Source organism: Motacilla alba, chromosome 1 (genome assembly GCF_015832195.1).
Source record: "Motacilla alba alba isolate MOTALB_02 chromosome 1, Motacilla_alba_V1.0_pri, whole genome shotgun sequence".
NCBI classification, from domain to species: domain Eukaryota; kingdom Metazoa; phylum Chordata; class Aves; order Passeriformes; family Motacillidae; genus Motacilla; species Motacilla alba.
In genome coordinates, this window is record NC_052016.1 from 3,773,743 (window position 1) to 3,793,813 (window position 20,071).

Below are 20,071 nucleotides of genomic sequence, written 5' to 3' on the forward strand. Positions count from 1 at the left end.
GGCAGGGACAGTTCGTGGCAAATGGAACACAAACCCTGTGAGGAAGCACTGAGGGAGCTGGGGGTGCTCAGCCTGGAGAAAAGGAGACTCAGGGCTGCCCTCATCACTCTCACAGCTCCTGAAAGGTGCCTGTGCTCAGCTGGGGCTGGGCTCTTTCTCCAGGCAGCACTGACACAACCACAGGGCACAGCCTCGAGCTGCACCAAGGGAAATACAGGCTGGATATCAGGGAAACGTTTTTTTCCAGAAAGGGTGATAAAGTTGTGGAATGGCTGCCCGGGGAGGTGGTGGAGTCCCCATCCCTGGGTGTGTTTAACAAAGCCTGGGTGTGGCACTGGGTGCCAGGGTTGAGTTGAGGTGCTGGGGCTGGGTTGGACTCGATGATCTTGAAGGTCTCTTCCAACCTGGTCATTCTGTGAGTTCTGTGAATTCTGTGAATGCTCAGCCTGTGCCTTTCCCTGGTGCCATTTTTAGCACAGACTCACTCAAAGAGAGATGTCACCACGTTGACTCCTGTCCCCAGCCACTCCAGCAACTACTGAAGGTCACTCTGCCCAAAACCTGCACCTTGTCCCAGAGCTGAGATAAGGAGCTTCTGTTTGGGCATACTGCCCATTAAAGTCACATTTTTGTGGAAATTCTCTCCCTTACTGAGACTTTTTGAGGAAAAAAGAGCTGAGATCTGCTCACCCATGGCCCAAGAGAGCCACTCTCACAGCCTTGACACAGGTGGAGGGGTGGGGAGGTGAGGAGTCACAGACGTGTCACAACAGCCCCACCAAATCCTCTAAAAAATACTTCAATGGAGTTTCAAGGGCTTTGCAGTTTTCATTCATTCCGAACTTTGGCTCTGAAATCAGGAGATTGGGCCCAGCCTCCACAGCTCTGGTTGAGCTGTGCTTTGAGACATTGGATTTTCACCAAATTCAAGGGCTCTTGATTGACCAAGCCTCTGTCTCAGCTACAAATGTCTAAAATTAAAAAAAAAAATTAAAATAAAATAATGCAAGGAACAAGAGACAAAGAGCAGCAGGTTTGCTTGGGAGTCCCTCAAGTATCTCAGTTCATCTCAGCATCAGCCCAGTGCCACGCCACATGCTCCAGCTCCCATATAAAATCTATTTATTTCCAAATAAGTGCTTTTTTCCTGCAGTGTAAGTGGTTTGTGGGTTGCTCTTTTGTCAGGAAGGCCTAACACACTGGAGTATTTTAGCAGAGAGTGAAAAACAGGGGAGGACTTCCTCCTCCGTTATCACTTTGATTGAATAATTTTAATTTCTCCAGCTAGATACACACAGATAAATAAATACAGGCTTCACACTTCATAGTAGGAAAAATTGAGAAATTACAAGGAAAAAAAAAAAAAAGCCCACTGAGGTTCAGGCTATTTAGGAGTGAAGTTAAATCACTAAATAAAATAGAAATATATAATAGATGAATATCCTTCCCTCACATTGCCACTTGCACTCAGGTGTGTTTCTATTTCTATATTACATATATATATTTTTGTTTTTCATTTTGTCTGTTCCCCCAGGAGAAGCCCCAAAGAGAAACAGAGATGGCCAAATTGACAGAGTCGATGAGTGAGTACAAATAGGAAGTTCAACCACTTTCTTTTTCCATCTGTCCCCCTCCCTCTCATAAAGCCGCAAACCCAGAACGCAATGCTTGCATCCAGGGATCTCATTCAGCCCTGTCTTCACTCCCAAATTCATCATAAATCATTCCACTCCTAAAAAAAAAACCAAAAGAAAATAGGAATCCCCAGAACAAGGGCTGCTATTTTCTTCATGCACTGCTTAAATCACATCTATTTGGGCTTAAATCCAGCAAAGAACCTGCTCCATGTTTGACTTTGTAAGCCTGAGGGGTTTTTTTTTTAAATAGAATGTAACTAACTGTGGATTTAATAAGTGCCTAATTTACTTGATTCATGTGTTCCTTTACAAGCTTACAGAAGGTCACTCTAAATCCAGTGCAATTATTCAGGATTGTTGCCTGTGACACATTCATCCAACAGGAATTATGGCCAGAGATGTATCTGGAAAGCTTTCAGTTGGTTTCTTTGGTTTTTGAGAGGTTTGTGTTGTCTTAAATGTGTGCCCAACAAGAAAGAATTTGTATTTTTGCCATATTTTGGGATCTAGGTAATGGAGTAGTGGCTGTAAGCTTTTGTAGCTGAGAGACTCAGGCTGGATAATTCATTTGTAGACAAAACCTGGAGACCATTTAGGGTGAAATCCTGGTAGATCACTGCCTCTTACCCAAAATTTATCAGCTCCAAAGCTCATGGAAGCTTAAATGAATTGACTCAAAAGGGAGAAATATTTCACTCTGCTTATCCAGAGACTACAGAAAGACAAAAACACCGGTATGCACAACTTGTTTATATCAGAAATTTCTTTCCAGTTACTTTTTCTGCTTCTGTACAGAAGGCTTGCTCCTAGGGCAGCACTTCCCTGACTTTTTACTCTTCCAAATCCTTTTTTACCTTTTGAAATCATTCCCTGTATCTCCTTACCTATGTCATTGCAGGGGAGAGCCACCACTACCAGCTATTAAAAATTATTTCAGTATCAGAAACAGCCAATCCCACAAAAAGGTGCAGTAATTCTGGGAGATCTCAAAGATCTTCTTGTTCCAACCCTCCTGCCAAGGATGGTGGGCAGGGGCTGGGATGGAATTGCCAGAGCCCCTGGATCCCTGGCAGTGCCCAAGGCCAGGCTGGACATTGGGGCTTGGAGCAGCCTGGGACAGTGGAAGATGTCCTTGGTGGCACTGGATGAGTTCTAAGGTCACTTCCAACCCAAGCTACTCTTGAGATTCTCTGATTTTATATTCCTGTAGTACATATATAAGAGTATAAATATATATACAAAAATAAATATAAGCATTTCTCCGTGGTGCAGCCAAGCCAGGGTGGTAACAGAGGAAATCGGAACATTACAGCTTAGCAAGGCCCAAAAAAGGACAATGCCACTGTGGCCACAGCTCTCTTCACAGAGAGCAGCAGACACAACTCTCTCCCAGGATTTTTCCTGGGAAAGGCAGTGAGAAGCTCAGAGAGGAAGAGACAACAATTCTTATCTCTATTCACTGCTCCTGTTGTTTTTGCACATGTGGAATGTGCAAAAAAAAAAAAAAAAATTGTTCACCCAAAGTGATTTGGTTAATTGGACACTGGTGAAGGTTGTTTTGTTTCCTTGGCCAATTGGGTCAAAGCTGTCCTGGCTGTCTCAGACAGTCACGGGTTTTTCCTTAGTATTCTTTAGTGTAGTATCTCTTTAGTAGGTAATTTAGTGTAGTATTGGTGTAATGTAGTATAGCTTAATAAAGCAATTGCTCAGCCTTTCTGAATCATGGAGTCAGAGCATATTATTCCCTGGCTGGGGGATCTCCTGTTTCTACTATAATGCCACCAGGCCCCAGAGGAACCCTCTGTTGTAGGAATGATAATTCTGCTCCTTTACTCCCTGTGGATGTCCAGCATCACCCCTAGAAGCATCCCAGGACCCCAGCATCAGGTGGTGCTGGATGTTGGATAGATGTGTAATTATGTCCTGATGGATGGAACAAAGGAGGACCCTCTTATCAAAGGTGGAAGCAGATAAATAACATCTCCTCTGTTCATTAGGGACTCGCTGGACTTTGCACAACCCTTCTGAAACAAGGTGAAGGAATATTGCCAAAAAGTGTTAGGGGAAAGCAATCCGACCCTCTGAGTGCTCTGAGGAGTCAGAGGAGAGACCCAGAACACTTTGTAACTGATTGGGAACAAACCCCAAAAATGCCCTGTGCAGTTCCTTCATTGTATTTGTCCTGCCAATTATTTTATCTGCCTTCTTCGAGACAGAATGATGCTTAAAGTGTTTACTGCTGCTTTGTGTGAGGATTTTTTTCATACTTTATGCGAGGCTTTTATGAAATTTTCAGATCATTTCATGGCAATTTAAAATATTTTTAATAAATCCTAGACAGCGTTGCAAGGTGTAAATAAAATTCTTAGTGAATGTACTGCAGTACTTATTTTAAAGCTGGTGCAGAATAAAATGAGATAAATGGAGTAGATAAATGGAGTGGATTAGTGAACCTCTGGCTTGGACTGCAGGACCTTTTCTTGGAACTGAGAAAATAAAGAAGGGCATTCAAGGCCTGAGAGGGTTTCAGAGACCTGGAGAAATGGTTTGATCATGGTACCAATATAACAGAATTATTACTTGCCTTCCTGTTTCACCCAAGAGCTGCTCACCTCTGTTCACATCTTTGCACAGCCCCAGGAAAAATCAATCCCCTTCCCTGCACTGCTCTGTATTTTCTCTCTCAGAGCACCCTGCTGAAGTTGCCAAGCACTGCTCTCTGCCCCTTCTCCTCCATTAAGATTTTCTGGATGTTTCTGCACTAATCAAAGCCCCCAGACCTGAGATTCACATCACACCACACACCAAGAGGGAGACTGAGGGAACACTGAGGCAGAGGTTGTTCCAAGGCTGTTTTAATTTTTTTTTAAATTTTTTTTGCCAGCAGGAATAAGTCTGTATTTTTGTCACATTTTGCATTTGCATTCTCAGAGGCTCTGTCACATTGAAGGGAACATTGGTAAGGAAAAAATTGCATTATTATTATTTTCTGTCCTCTTTCCATAGAACTTTTATGGTGATGGAAAGAGATGAGGTATCATGGCAGAGCTTTATACTTGAGATCTGTTTTCCTTGAAAGTTTAAAAAAAAAAAAGTGAGGGGGAAAATCATTTTAATACAACAGTTAAAGTACAAACTAGCAAGAAATGTTCTGCTAAATTTTTCAGGATAGTCCCTAAGAGCTGATACAGAAGCAGAAATGAATACCAAATAACACCACTCTTTGCCTCAAGTTATTATTTTACAACTCTTGCACAGAATTAATAGAAAGCCACCACAATTACAGTGAGCCCCAGGGAACTGTCCAAGAATTCCTTTCTAATGCCTTAAAATCCATATGCATTTTAAAAATTCTTTATAGCCTGAATTAGTCAATTTTCCTCATATAACCTCAGAATACTTAAAAGCTGAGTATATCCATGAAGCCAAGAATGAAATTATTCTCCTCACAACTTTTGTTTTCTTAGTTCCCTGTTGTTCTCGAGCTCCCCATGCCCCAGTGATCATTTTTAACCCAAATGCCATCACCAGGCCTGCAAATGGCTAAATCCCAGCAGGGAAGGTAGGAGAGCAAATATTTAACAGCAGAGGAAGGAATCAAATGTTCATCCTGACCTATCTGACCAATAAAAAAGTTTTATTTAGAGAAACATCCTCTACAGAACTCTCCAGTCCTCAGGAACGATCCTCATTGGGAATGCTTTGTGGAATGAGCACTCCAAGATGTTTAGTGAGTAGCCAAACATGTTGGTGTATTTAGGAAAAGTCATTTTGAGGCTGTCAATGTTCTCAGCTTTACAGAAACGTGGATCTGGTGTGCCATGGGATGTGTGCCATGAGCAGAGGGAAGCTGCTCCAGGCTGGGAATGGATGGGAAATGGGCAGGGCTGGATGTCTGACACTGACATCCAGCTCACATCTGCTCCCCCAGCAGGGACTCAGCAGTGACCAGCTCTGTTTGCTCTGCTGCCCAGTCACTCCACACACACACCTGCCTGAGGACAGCCAGAGGCAGCAGAGCTGCTTTAAAATGAGGCTGTTCCTTCATTTTTTTACAAAAATGTGAGCTCCAAATGTCCGTGGATGTATTTCCAAATGATGAATACTGCGACCTCAGATGACTCCAGATAAAACCTTCTGAATTATGGATATCACAGATTTTACTCAGGGAGGGTAGAAAGAATATAAGCCAACCTGAAGGAATTTCAGGAGCAGACAAACCCCAGGAGAGTTGGTTTATCATGAAGTGTTTTTCCCTAAAGGTTTCTTTTCCTTGTCTTCGGTGTCTGAGCTTGAAGTGTCCCTATTGCTCTCTCAGACTTGTAGGGAGAATTTACAAAGAGAAAAAATGCTTCTGCTTTGAGTTACTCGAAAGTCACACCATTTCCAGATTTACATGTGCCAGGGTAGTCTAGAATTTTCTGAGCAGTTCTGACGATTTTGAATGAGTGTTTTATGACATGTAAGAATGTTTGCTGTGTGGTACATTACAGCAAATGCACATCCAACCTTTCTTCTTGTTATAGGACATTGTAAAATTCCTACTTCCACCTTTTTTCCCTCCAGTACTACACCTTTTATCTTTGCCTTTTGTTCAATTTCCTGGGCTGCATCTACAGAATTGCTGGCAGGAATTTAGGGGGAGAGTCTGGCCCTGTGTCCCCACAGGTGATTCCCCACCTGCAGAGCTGCCCCAGCCCTGGGCCCAGCACAGGGAGGAGCTGGAGCTGCTGCAGAGAGCCCAGAGGAGGCTCCAGGATGAGCAGAGGGCTGGAGCAGCTCTGCTGGCAGCAAAGGCTGGCACAGCTGGCATTGTTCAGCTGCACAGGAGAAGCTTTGGGCTGAGCTCAGGGTGGCCTTGCAGGGCCTGCAGGAGCCCCAGGAAACCTGGAGAGAGACAATTTCCAGGGCATGCAGGGACAGGACACAGGGAATGGCTCCCAGTGCCAGAGGGCAGGGCTGGGTGGGATCTTGGGAATGAGGAATTGTTCCCTGGCAGGGTGGGCAGGGGCTGGGATGGAATTGCCAGAGCAGCTGGGGCTGCCCCTGGATCCCTGGCAGTGCCCAAGGCCAGGTTGGACACTGGGGCTTGGAGCAGCCTGGGACAGTGGAAGGTGTCACTGGCAAGGGTGGGATGGGATGATCTGTTAAGGCCATTCTGTGATTCTGTGATTTCAACCTTTTCGTGCCCACACCAGGAGTCAGTGGTGCAGCAATGCTGCCCTGTGTGAGCACAGCACCCCTTGGGCAGGTACAGAACCAGGCCTTTAAGAGCTGATCCTAAAGCCTGGCTTCCATCTCTTCAGTCCGTAGCACTGATTATTCACTCTCAGAAAGCACTGCTAAGGACAAACTTCCAGCTGAACATTCTACATTGGTATCAAGTGCCACCCATTTGTTACAAAGTGCAAAATTCAAAAGCAAAAACTCCAAAACACTTGGAAAACTCATTCAAGAAAGACATTTGCCTGTGCTTGGGGGAGTAATTTATTTTGAAAACATCCAGATATCCTCTGGTTATCCTTTTTTTGAGTTGTGCCAAGAACAGAATAGGAAGGTTGGTTTTCCCACAATACACATTTTCCTTATCTCATGTTCTGTTGTTGCAGTTATTACTGGAGAAGTTTTGTACCAAATATTAAGCTACAGATTGAAGTGATACATCTAATTATTGTTGATTCTATGGTGTTTACGTAGGTTAATAACATTTATTTCCAACTTAACTCCCTAAAGCTTTGGTCAAATTTGAAGTGCAAGTGACCAGAATATGTATGGTTTTATTATTGTTGTTGTTTTGGTTGTTTCAGCAGAAATCAGCTGATGCATACAATCAAAAGAACAGAAAGAACACTGCTATTATTAAATGAAAAAAAAAACCAGTTTATTCTTTGTGGCAAAGGTCAGATTTTGTGGGGAGAATGAAATTCTAAAGCAGGAATTCATTATGCAGGAAAGCAAGAATTTTATTATCTCAGTGATGCACTGACAGGGGCCTAGAAGAGCTGTGAACTTATTTATGCAATAATTAACAAAGGAAACTTGTCTTAGGCAGGAAGATGATTGACAGCTTTTCTAGTCCTGGGTATATAACATTGTGAAGAGCATTTTCTTGGCATCCTCTGAGCTTTTAAGGGTCTTATCTTTACCTTTTCTCTGCAAGTGTGAAGGACAAAAATTGGTTGGTTTTTTTCCCCAAAGTAATTTGATTCTAGAAGCTTGGATTTTTCAAAAACATATTAAACTTTGATAGCACTGCTAATATTCCTTGGCTAAGCTAAAAATCCTTGTGAAAATTAAATTCCAAATCTCAGGGATGAGATAATCAAGAGCTCAATTATGAATGAAGCAAAAAATTCTGGTTTTCTAGTTAGGAACTGTGATTTCATATAAGCTACACTGGACTTCTTCTCCTTGAAACAGAGCAATTCCTGTTCCTTCCACCTTTATATATATTCTCCTTTCTTTTTATTAGCTCCAGGTCACCCATTGTTAAATCATCCACTTCTAAAATAGAGGCTGCAGTCAGGCTGCCACTGTTTCAAAATTCTCAGTGTTCCTTTGCATTACTGTGGCCCACAGCAGAGTCAAGCTGGATTTTTCCAGTCCCATCCTTCTCAGGACAAACTGGGATTTGATTCCCTGCTGCATCTAAGTTGTTTAGGTACAAAGCTTCTAGAGAAAACACTTTCCCAGCTTCCCAGGACACTGCTCTCTACAATCCCAATCCATGGTCCTATTGCAACAACACCTTCTGAAGGGAAAATTTGTGACTCTGGATGAGTTGTGGTATGAGATACACTTAGGAATGAAATTTTCTTCAGAGGGCAAATATATTCCCAGGGCGGTTGGAAATTATAATTAATTTAAGCATGTGCAGAAATTTAATCTTGAAAGGTGAAGTCATTTCAGATTTTAAGGATCAGGTTTTGATGACCTTGGTCAAAAATGTCAATTAAATGTTTTAAGCCTTTTTTCGAGACATCATTTTTTCATCATACCCAAATAATAAGTGTATGTAATAATGTAATAATAATATGTTCAATTGTGGGCCAGGGAGAATTGCCCCCTTAACTATCCCTGGAAGTGTTCAAATCCAGCTTGGAGCAGCCTGGGACAGTGAAAGGTGTCCCTGTCCATGGCAGGGGTGGCACTGGATGAGCTTTAAGGACTCTTCCAGCCCAAACCATTCCATGATTCTATTTGGAGCTTGTTTTCGTAATTTAAATCCTCTTCTAATGCAGAGGTTTTTCTACATTTTATTTAACATCCACTTAAATCTTCCAGAGGTGCCAACCAACTTCTTCAGCTGGAGAGGTGAACATTGTGCAGTGCTGGAAGAGCAGCTTCCACCTGTAAAGAGCAGGAAGTTCATACTCAGGGTAAAAAAAACTCATTTAAAATGTCTAATCAATTGTCTCCACAGAGAGCAGATGAGTCAAATACAAGGGTGAAAAAAAGGATCAATGTTTCTGAAAGCTGTAGAAACCTTTCTGTCCTGGATCAGCCTTATCAAGCAGAGAAAAGACCGTAATGGATTTTAGTTCTAGGAAATAGAATGTGAGGGACAGCAAAGAATGCTGGTCAACAGCTAAGGGAAAAACAAACCAGGAAAGAAAAAAAAAAGCATTTGAGACTTAGCTGTTAAACAAGTAGTACCATAAAGTATTGGATTTTTAAAACCTTAGACTTTGAAAATTGTTTGCAAAGGTGTCCAGAATCAATGACTGGAAAATATCATAGAGCATGGCAAGATAAACTATTTGATGTGAAAGAGAAATGTCCAGCTTCATTGGAAAAAAGGGCCCAGTTGCACTTTCCAATATAAACAACGAGAGAAAGGTTTTTTCAGGGTGTTTTGGACAGATGTCTTTTAAATGCCTTTTAATCAGGTATTAAATTAATCCCTAAAGCTGGACTATGTTCTCCCTGTATTTTTCACCTGCCTTCATTGCTCTCCAAACATTTGACAGGGGATAACAGGAACAATATTACCCATATTAAAGGCAAATAATGCCTGGAAGTGTGTGCACAGAACACATTAATTCAAAGTGTTATTGCTGAGTGACTGCCCCGTACTCACAGCTCAGCCTCTTCTAACTTTATTTACCTCTATTCCTTTCACCATAAAATATCTTGAACTACATGGAGGAGAAAACCAGAAAGACTCCAAAGAGAGTCATTCCCCACAGTGAGAGAGCTGTTAAAATATAAACCAACAAGAAGGCAGAGACCTGCAAGATCTGTCCCCTTCGGAGGGAGCCCAGCACTGTTTGCAGAGCCAGGGATGGCAGGGGTGGCTCAATGGGGCTGTTCTACTCCTCCAAATCAGTCAACCCCTGATTTCAGCATGGCTCCCTTTGCTGTTCCTGCCCAGGAATGTCTCACAGGCTTCTCTCTCTGCAGGAAAAAGGAGGACACAGCTGTGTTCACCTGCTGGTCCTCATGTAGAACTGCCCTGAAATTCTGCCATGTAACGAGAGATTGCTCTTTCTTCCTAAATAATTCCCCTATCTCCCTTCTTCAAACATTTGCCAGCTTGCAGAACCTCTCTCTAATCAGCCTGTTAGACTTTATAATCCAAATCAGCATCCAGAGCCTGCAGTCCTGGTTGTTCTTCGCTGAACTCCCCCCACTTTGTCATCCTCTACACTCCTTAGGTACATTTATTAATGCACAAACCTGTAAGAAAAATAGTGAAAACAGAAAGGGTCATCCAAAATAAACTCCTGTGTTCCTTCAGGGTGATTCCAGCACAGCTGGTGGTAAAGTTCCTCAGATAGGTGAACTTCTCCTTGCCCCCCTGACACCACTGAGGTGCTGAGGCACCTCAAATCCTCAGTGCAGGAGAGACCTGGAGGGGCTGGAGCGTGTCCAGGGCAGGGAAGGGAGCTGGGAAGGGGCTGGAGCCCCAGGAGGGGCTGAGGGAGCTGGGAAGGGGCTGAGCCTGGAGCAAAGGAGGCTCAGGGGGGACCTTGTGGCTCTGCACAAGTCCCTGCCAGGAGGGGACAGCCGGGGGGGTCGGGCTGTGCTGCCAGGGAACAGGGACAGGAGCAGAGGGAACGGCCTCAGGCTGGGCCAGGGCAGGCTCAGCTTGGCCAGCAGCAGGAATTTGCCCATGGAAAGGGTGCTCAGGCCTCGGCAGGGGCTGCGCAGGGAGCTTTGCAGTGCCCATCCCTGCAGGTGTCACCTGGAGGTGGCACTGAGTGCCCTGGGCTGGGGACAAGGTGGGCATGGGGCACAGCTGGGACTCGGTGACATTGGAAGACTTTTCCAGCTTTTAGGACTCTGAGATTCCATGATCTGGGAGGTCAGATCTGACCCTCCTGCCTGACTCCAAGTGTCCCTCCATGGCTTCAGGCAGCTCACACTTCACCCATGGAACAAAGGGAAGCTGCGTTCTCCTCCCACTGCCTGAGGATGAGTGATGGGGAGACGATTGTGCTTCCAAATCATGACACTTTCAATTACCATTTTCCTTCATTCACAAGAGCTAAATCACACAATGATTGTCACTGTCTGACATATTTATCATTGTCAGGCTGAGCCTGCTCTCTCTACATCACAGGATTCCTCTGTTTCTCCCGGGATCCTACACAATGAAGTCATGTCATGTGTCATGAAACATTTGCTCACCTACCTGCAAACCAAAGGACAACAAACAACATCACTCCCTGTCCTTAGAAATGGCACATTTTTACTGAGGTTTAAAACCTATATTTTCACTTGACAGTTTGGGTGGCAGTTTAAATTTCTTCTTGTGCCCTGTGTTTTAGTATTGTTTGAGTAGTTCTTTAATGACAGGTAAAGAATAATTTCCTCTGAGATCTCCTGGATGGTGTGCTGGCAAATTTTCTTTTTTTTTTTTAATAAAAGAGAACAGAACTATCTCCAGACCTCCTGCTAAGTTAGCTTTCTATGGCATATTGCTCTTGCATGCAGTTGAGTGTCTTTTTGGTGATAACATTATTATTTAGGGGAGTATTACTATTTAAGGCACAAGTAACTCATGTTGGTGCACTAATTTGTGGGTGAAGGCTGTGTATTTTTAGAATCCACTCAATCATGTGTGCTGGGCTGTAATGTTTCAAAGTGAAATCTTGAAAAGCACCACACAAACCCCCTGAAAGTGAACAGAAAAACTCCTACTGTTTCTCTGCCTCCTAATTTGATCAGGTGCCCATGATCATGACATGAAAAGGAAAGGGAGAGGTTCATGAGCGCTGCTAAATTATTTCTTTATCCCAATAAATTTGAGTGGGTAAATCCCAGTGAGGTGTGACCTCACTGATTGCTAGTCAGGTATATCAGGGAACAAGAGTTTATCCAGAAAAGTTGTGGATTTCCTGGAAAACTTTAAGGCCAGGTTGGCTCTCCATTAAACATTCACTCCTGCAAGCTCCTGTTTTGGACACCCCAACTCCAATCAAGCCCTTCTCTTTTCTTTCCCTCCCAATTCCATTTCCAAAGCCTTGACAAAAGATTTTATGGATCTACATCTTCCCACTCAGCAGCAGAATGCCTGGAAATGCTTCTTAAATGTTATTGAAACTGGTCAGGGATAAATTTCTTTTAATTTTTTTTAATTGCATGAATGATAAACAGACCCCATAACAGAACTTGTCTAAAAAAATGTTTAAAAATCCAAGGCCTATCACTAAACTTGATAAAGGCCTTTCTAACAATCCTTACAGTGCACTTCTCCTTTTCCCATGGGATAAAACAGTCATAGCAAGCAAATTTAATAATTGAAGAATAAGATGAGGTGAAAAAGTTACCAAATAATATAAAATTTATAATGTACAAATGAAAATGAAGGGTGGGAATGTGTAATTTTAAGCTCAGCAGTGCTTTTTAATTTTAAGGAACTCTCTTCAAACTTCCTTAGGAACAGAGAAGAGGTAAACCAGAGTGGCAAAACCAAATTTTTAAGAAAAAGGAAATATATAGAGAAGGGGGCTGGGGGAAACTCATTTTTATCAAAAGATTATAATTTCAAATTGAGCCTGCATTGTGTGTTACTATAGAAACTCCCATTTTGTGGCATGTTTGTGGGGAAAAAGTCAAAAGTTGCATTTTAATGAAGGCAGATCACACATTGGCTTTCCTCGGGAAAGCCAAATAAAAGAGAAGTTTCTCTCCAAAATTGGATAATTACCCCAAATAAGGTGAGCTAATTAAGGTCACAGGGAAGGGATGTTAAATCCTGAAGTGCCAATATGTTATGTTCATTTTTCCACGCCAGTCCCTGCCTTCCAGATTATGTATTAGATACTGCAGGAGCCTGATGGATTGAGAGGCTCGTTGCCATGGCAATATTTGCTGCTTTGCTGGTATTCCCTACAGAAAGTAAAGGATTTTTTTTTTTCCCCGACTCAGTTAGACAAATTGGCTAAATATAGCCTGGGATGTTGGGGAACTGAAACAGCAGAATCTGCTGGGGGGAGGATCTGGGGAAGGACTGGAATTTGTGAGTGGTGAGGAATCACAATGGATCAGTGAGGAATGAGGGGAATGGGGAAACTGGGAGAAAGGGAGCGGGAAGAGGAGAGAGAGGGAAGGAAGGAAAAAAGAAAAGAATGAAGGAAAGGAAGGAAAGGAAGGAAAGGAAGGAAAGGAAGGAAGGGAAGGAAAGGAAGGAAGGGAAGGAAAGGAAGGAAGGGAAGGAAAGGAAGGAAGGGAAGGAAGGAAGGAAGGGAAGGAAGGAAGGGAAGGAAGGAAGGAAGGAAGGAAGGAAGGAAGGAAGGAAGGAAGGAAGGAAGGAAGGAAGGAAGGAAGGAAGGAAGGAAGGAAGGAAGGAAGGAAGGAAGGAAGGAAGGAAGGAAGGAAGGAAGGAAGGAAGGAAGGAAGGAAGGAAGGAAGGAAGGAAGGGCAGGCTTTTATCTCATACTTTCAGAGAATATCTGCTTTTAGAGATGGGAAAGGGAGAATGCCAGAGCTGCTGGTGGTTTGCTGTTCTCCAGGTAATTTATGGCCTCAGGGACTGCTAAGAGGTAAAAACTTCTAAAATGAATTTAAAAAATTTAAAAAGTAAAGCAATGAAATTGCTTACCACTGAAATTGTCAGTGTAAATCACAATTTGGGCTCCAAATATAAGCCGCCTTCTTCTGTTCTGTTTTTTTTGGGGAGGGTTTTTTTTTTTGTTGTTAATCTTTGCTCACAGCGATTTTAAAGCAAGGTGTTGATACCATTTCCATCCTCCTCTTGGCACAGGGAAAGCCAATGTGCTTCAGTCAGATGTTAGGGAGCGCTGTCTCTTCTGGAGAGTTCAGTCTGTAGCTCGGAGGTGTGGGAAGAGTGCGACAATGTGCTTTCTTTTTAATATTAGCCCATCTCAGCCAAGCATCTAAGGATTGCTGCAGAGTTAAAAAAAAAAAAAAGGCTGCTTTGTTTCTTCCTCTTCTGCACTCCTCTTATGCACAGAAATGCACTGATAAATCCATAGTGTTTGCCTTGAAGCTTAGAAAGAACCTGTTCAATAAGACCGACCAGGCAGCTGTGACTGTCCTTGGGGATACTTCACTTCCCAGCCACTCTTTCCTCCTCCTTTCCATGCCAGTCATCCATTAGAGTTTTACATTTTTTAGGATATCAGACAATCACACCATGCTGTGGCAAGCCATGAATGCAGCTCTCGCAGCAGAAAGTTCACACTCACAAGGAAGAGCACAAAATGTGTAATTCAAGGACCTGGAGATTTCCTAGGATGGGACTTTTCCTGAGGGAAAACACTTGTGAAAGGCGCAGGGTGAAGAGGAAGAGGAGAAAAGAGCAGGTCTAAAACCAGGACCTGATTCCTCATGCTTTCTGAAAGGCAGTAGAAACTTCAGAGAGAAAAAAAAATACAGGCAGAGGGCAGAAAATGGGAACACCATTAGGGCAGGGAAGAGTGGAGGGGAATGAGAGAGGCAGGAAAGGGATATCTTGGCAGCAGCTTTGCAGATTGTGCTTCACTCTGTGTGTCACACAGAGTTTCCATTGCAGCAGTTCCAGGAATGTGATCAGATAGAAAAGAAAGACAAGAACACCCAACCAAGCAGTGAAAGAGTGAGGGAAAACAGAGGAATTAAAGATGATGCTGAAATGGTGAAGTGCTGTTGAGACAGAAATAACAGAGCCCTCTGTTCACACCAACAGCCAGAGCTGAGAATGAAGACAAGAGAGAGGTTTGGAAGAGAGGAGGAGACTAAAAAAATTCTTTATCAGGCATATTAATACTCAGCTGTCAGATAGACCTGAAAGAAATTAAACTAAAAATCAGAGAAATAATTACAGTCCAATAGAGACAGAGAAAAATTGCAAGGAGGGAAGAGAAAGGTGAGAATCTTAATATCCTGTTTCCACCTGGATAACCTCCACAAATCCACATTTCTTTGAAAGTACAGGCACTGGAAGTATGTCCTTGAATAACTCACTTTTCAAAACCATTAGGCTTTGGGGTGAGGGATAATGGACAGGGACAAAAGTAGAGGGAAGTTGTGGATTCCACACCTCTGGAAGTGTCCAAGGCCAGGTTGGACACTGGGGCTTGGAGCAGCCTGGCACAGTGGAAGGTGTCCCTGCCATGGCAGGGGTGGAACTGAATCATCTCTAAGGTTCCTTCCAACTCAAACCATTCTGGGATTCTGTGATTATTGGAACAGAGGGATCAGGAGGATGGGAGTGGAGCTAAATGAGCAGTGACCCCAGGGATGGGGGCTGCCAAAGAAGGTCTTTGGGATTTTTGGTTGGTTTTGTGGTGTTTTGGTTTGGGTTGGGTTTTTTTTTGAGAGGAAAGCTGTTTTTTTAATAATAACTCACACAAAAAAAAAAAAAAAAGACAAAAAGATTCATCCTGTCATGGAAGAAGGATGTAGGATCATTGGGAATGAACACGAGTTTGTAAAACAAACAAGGAAAAAGAAGAAAATAAAAGGTGCTTATAAATGAGATCCAAGGAAAAAGAGCACAGAAGCTGAGGATCAGCAAGAGAAAAGCACAGAAAACTCTTTACAGATCTACAAAAGCATAGGAGAGGTTAATGGACTCCTCGATGAGAACAAACAAATTAAAGATACCATTACCAAAGTGAGCAGGAGCACTTTCAGAGGAGCAGCTCCAGTGAATGCTTTGTAGGTGGGACACAGGAAAACAGAGAGTTGGTGTCCCTTTGGAAACCCTCATCCGCATTGTGTCTCTCCCTGATCACCACTGATCATGGCTGTGAGGCCACTGTGCTCAAATAAATGCCAGCTGCACACCTGTATATAAAAAATTTGATTTTCTTAGGCAGAGATTGGGAGGAGCTGAATTTCCCACATGGGATGATAGGTTTCTGTGCCAGGATTTTCAACAAAAACATGTCAAAGAATTGACGAGAACAAAGATGTGGGAGGGATGTGTCTTATCAGACATTCCCAAGGTGGCAACAGCACGACAGATGTGGTGTTTGAGCTTTTGTGAGCCCCCAGCAGAGGGGAAGCTGCTGGAGAACTGTCTGTTATTGATTCACACGGCTCAGAATCCATTTGTACTGGCTGGTTTGGGAGCCATTCTAATTTACAGTCTGTCATGCAAATTGCTCTTGGCCTGTGAAATATTAATCTATTAGATAGACACCCCATGCCTGCATGCTGAACACATGGACTCCAGATCCTTGGGGAATTTGCTTTTTAAACAACAGATTATTGCCCATGTTCACTAACTACTTCTACAAACAGCTCAGTAATTTCAAGCTTTAATATCCTCCTCAATTCTCTTCCTGCATAACTAGAGGTAATATTTGATGTACTCGGAATTAAAGACCTGGTTCTGTGTTTTTTCATTTAAAAGGAAGCAATTTCCGGGGCCACAAAGTTTCTCTTCAGTGTCTGAAATGGATCTATACAAACACACACATATATAGGCATATATTTGGGGGTGTATAAATATTTGTGTCTCTTGCACAACCTTTGATTAGATTGGAGGAGGTGGTGATGGGCTGAATTCAGGGTAAAGTTTTGTTAGGGTACATACCAGTGACATAAAAATCCTTCCCTGGGAGGGTGTGGAGGCCCTGGCACAGGGAGCCCAGAGAAGCTGGGTGTCTTGGTTTGAAAAGACAGGTGTCTGCCAAGGAAGGCAGGAGCCTCCTCTGAAATGGAAAATGGAAACTCCCTCCCTCTGAATTATTATAGTTTTGAAATTAAGGGGCTCTCAGGCAAAGATATGGGAACAGGAATAACAGTTCTTTATTAGGGAAGATTTTTTTTTTTTAAATGCAGTAATACAAAACAACACTGCCAGAGTCAGAACAGGAGCTGTGGGTCAGGGTGGTGGCAGCAGTGGGTCAGGGTGGTGGCAGCAGTGGGTCAGGGTGGTGGCAGCAGTGCCATTTCACGGTGGCTCAGCCCTCCTGCAGTGCCAGCTGTGCTTCTGCTGGAGCAGGGATCCTGCACAAGGCTGGAGTTTTCCTCTGCAGCTCCAGGGCTGCTGGAGATGGGCCTGCTCTCCCTCTGGGAATGCAGGGCAGGAGAAAGCTGCTCCTCTGGGAATGCAGGGGGCAAAGGCTGCTGTGCTGTTCCAGGCTCAGATTGGATCCAGGTGGGAATGCTTGGCTCCTGCCCTGGGCAGAGCATCTCCCCATGGGATGATGGAATTTTCTCAGCCATGCAGGGACACTCAGTGGCCATGGACAGCAGAGATCTCCTGGAGGGAGGATTGGCTGTGGGAGAGATAAAGAAAAAACTGCCCCATGAACAGCAGAGAACTGCCCCAGCTCTGACAGATGGAGATAGAGCACACACCCCCAGCCACAGCTTGTAACCCAGGACACTGTGGCTGCCCCTGGATCCCTGGCAGTACCCAAGGCCAGGTTGGACACTGAGGCTTGGAGCAGTCTGTCACAGTGGAAGGTGTCCCTGCCATGGCAGGGGTGGCACTGGATGGGCTTTAAGGTCCTTCCCAACCCAAATCATTCAGAGACACTGAACCCTGATCTGATTCTGTTGCCAGCTCTGTCCCAGCCCATGAAGGCAAGGCCTGGCTCCCATTAATGAAGAGCATTTGCTGAGGAATAACTTCTAATTCCACAGCCCTGAGGAATTCACCTCCTTCTTGGCTTGGTTTCTGGCAGAAGAAAGCACATGGCACTCATGGCCAGACATCCCCACCTTATCTATTCCTTATCAGACTCCTCATCCTCCCTAGTGAGGTGCTGGAACAAGGCACCCAGCACTGATGGACTGGGGAGAATGCTGCCTATTTGGAGGACTATAAAACATGGGCAGAAAGTGACAACCAGGGAGGAAGGAAGCAGCAGAGATCATTAATCTCCCTCAGGCAGACACCTGCACCTGCTGTAGGACTGGAAAGGAGCCCTTAGCACCTTCTGTGCTCCCCACACAGAGAAAATCAGCTTCTCCTTGTTCATTTTGAACTTCTGGGCTGCTTCTGCCCACTAGTCCTGTAAGAATAAAGAAAACAGTCTTCAGAAACTCAAATAAATCTACATGGCAAGAGGCTGTTGTTAAAATGCCTGTTGGAGATGGAAGATCAAAGGCAGGACAGTTGGAGACGTGTTTGCCTTTGAAAAGCCATCCAGGAGAATCCTGAGAATGTGTTCTCACAGGTGGAGCAGAGAAACACTTGCATTTTTCACATTTTTCATCTCTCCCTGCCTCCAAGGCAGTAAATGCATCACCCCCTCCTCAGAGTGAGGTGAGGGCCATCACCCACTATTGCATTTGCATTGCCCCCAGATGAAGGGAGGAATGATGAATCTGACTCCATGTTCTCAGAAGGCTAATTTATTATTTTATGACACTGTATTATATTAAAGACTGCTATGCTAATCTATACTAAAGAATACAGAAAGGATACTTAGAAGGCTAAAAAGATAATAATGAAAACTCATGACTCTTTCCAGAGTCCCGACACAGCTTGGCACTGATTGGCCAATGAGTGAAAACAATTCACCCGAAACCAATGAAACATTCAACGAAACCATTGAAACACTGAGTAAACAATATCCAAACACATTCCACATGAGCAAAACAGAGGAGAAGCAAATCAAATAATTATTGTTTTCCTTTTTCTCTGAGGCTTCTCAGCTTTCCAGGAGAAAAATCCTGGGTGAAGGGATTTTACAGAAAATATGAATGCCACAACCCACAGCCCTGGGTGACAGCAGGCACAGCACTGGAGGTGGGATGGGATTTATCCCCCAGTCCAGACCTGCTCCCAAAAAACCCAACAGCAGCAGCCAGCTGATTATTTTACACAGAGAAACAGCCATAAATGTCCTCAAATCCAAGCTAAAGCAGCTGCCAGAGGCTCTGCCCTCTCCATGGGCTCTCCCGAGGGTGCTGCACCAGAACCTTTGGAGCTACAAGGTCTGAGTGCTGCTCGTTAGTACAGCCTTCATGGTAAAATCCAGCAATTATTCAAGTATTACAACCTGTGCTGCATTTTCACCTCAAAATCCAGGCTGTTCAAGTGCTTTTAGCTCATGTTTGAATTAGTGGTGCAGAGTTTTTTAATATTAAGTGTTTCATCCTAAACTGATCGTGAAATTTGGTCACCTGGTGGACTCAGCTGTATCAGAGTGTGAGGAAAGTCTGTTTAACAAAGCCAACTGGTGTCATTTCAAGCACATACACACATTTTAAAACAAAAATTAATCAATTTTTTTTCTATTACATCAATTCAGACAAAGCAAAATATATGATTTTTTGGCAGTTTAGCCCCCAAATTTAAATGGATCACAGTCCTTTAGCACCATCTTGAGAATGAAGTGACAAAGTTGTCACATTATTATTTTACTGCAGCAGTTGTTTCATCTTTAGTGTTGTAGAAGACTGATGAGGTAACTCCTTGTTTTTCTATCCTGTAATCATTACTTCACATTACTTTATATTCACCTCAATAAATCCATCCCAAGAGCAGCGTGTGACATGAAGATTATTATTTGCTGGTAGCTTTATTATATCAGCAATAACAGTTCAGAAAATGATAGAAAGCTTTGCAGCTACATTGGCAACACCCTAATGAACTGTCATTTTAATATATGTTCTAACTAGTCTTGATGGAAGGCACCACAGGAAAGTTATCACTCCAATTTTTTTAAGATATGAATATTATGAAGACTGTAAAAGCATGACAGAAAGGAATTGTTGCTCTGTAGGGCGTGCAATTATTTATTCCAATTTTATATCATAAATAAAATCTTCCATGAAAAAATCCCCCTTAAGTATTATTTTAAAGGTTTTTCCTATAAATAGCTCATGAAATCATTCATTTCCATTCCATAAATGCATTAGGAACAGAGAGTCACTAAACAGGAACTGAAGGGATGAAAGGAAAAATTGATACAAATATTTTTATCTCCAATGTGCATCAAGACAGAATCCTCTGTGATTATAAAATCAAACCCTGGAGTGATTACAAAAAAATAGAAACTCATTTGTGTGACACACAG

General features: G+C 43.2%; 1 protein-coding gene across 2 annotated transcripts in view; it reads left to right on the top strand.

Annotated features, from left to right (window-relative positions):
• Positions 1–20,071, top strand: part of KCNJ6 (potassium inwardly rectifying channel subfamily J member 6) — a 161,003-nt gene that overhangs the window by 50,957 nt on the left and 89,975 nt on the right. The window contains exon 2 of one of the 2 annotated variants that reach the window (XM_038150104.1): positions 1,535–1,583. The exons of the other annotated variant lie outside the window; for it this stretch is intronic. Coding sequence (XP_038006032.1) covers positions 1,559–1,583 — 25 coding nt within the window. The 5' untranslated portion in view covers positions 1,535–1,558. The remainder of the gene's footprint in view (positions 1–1,534; positions 1,584–20,071) is intronic. 2 annotated transcript variants of the gene reach the window in all.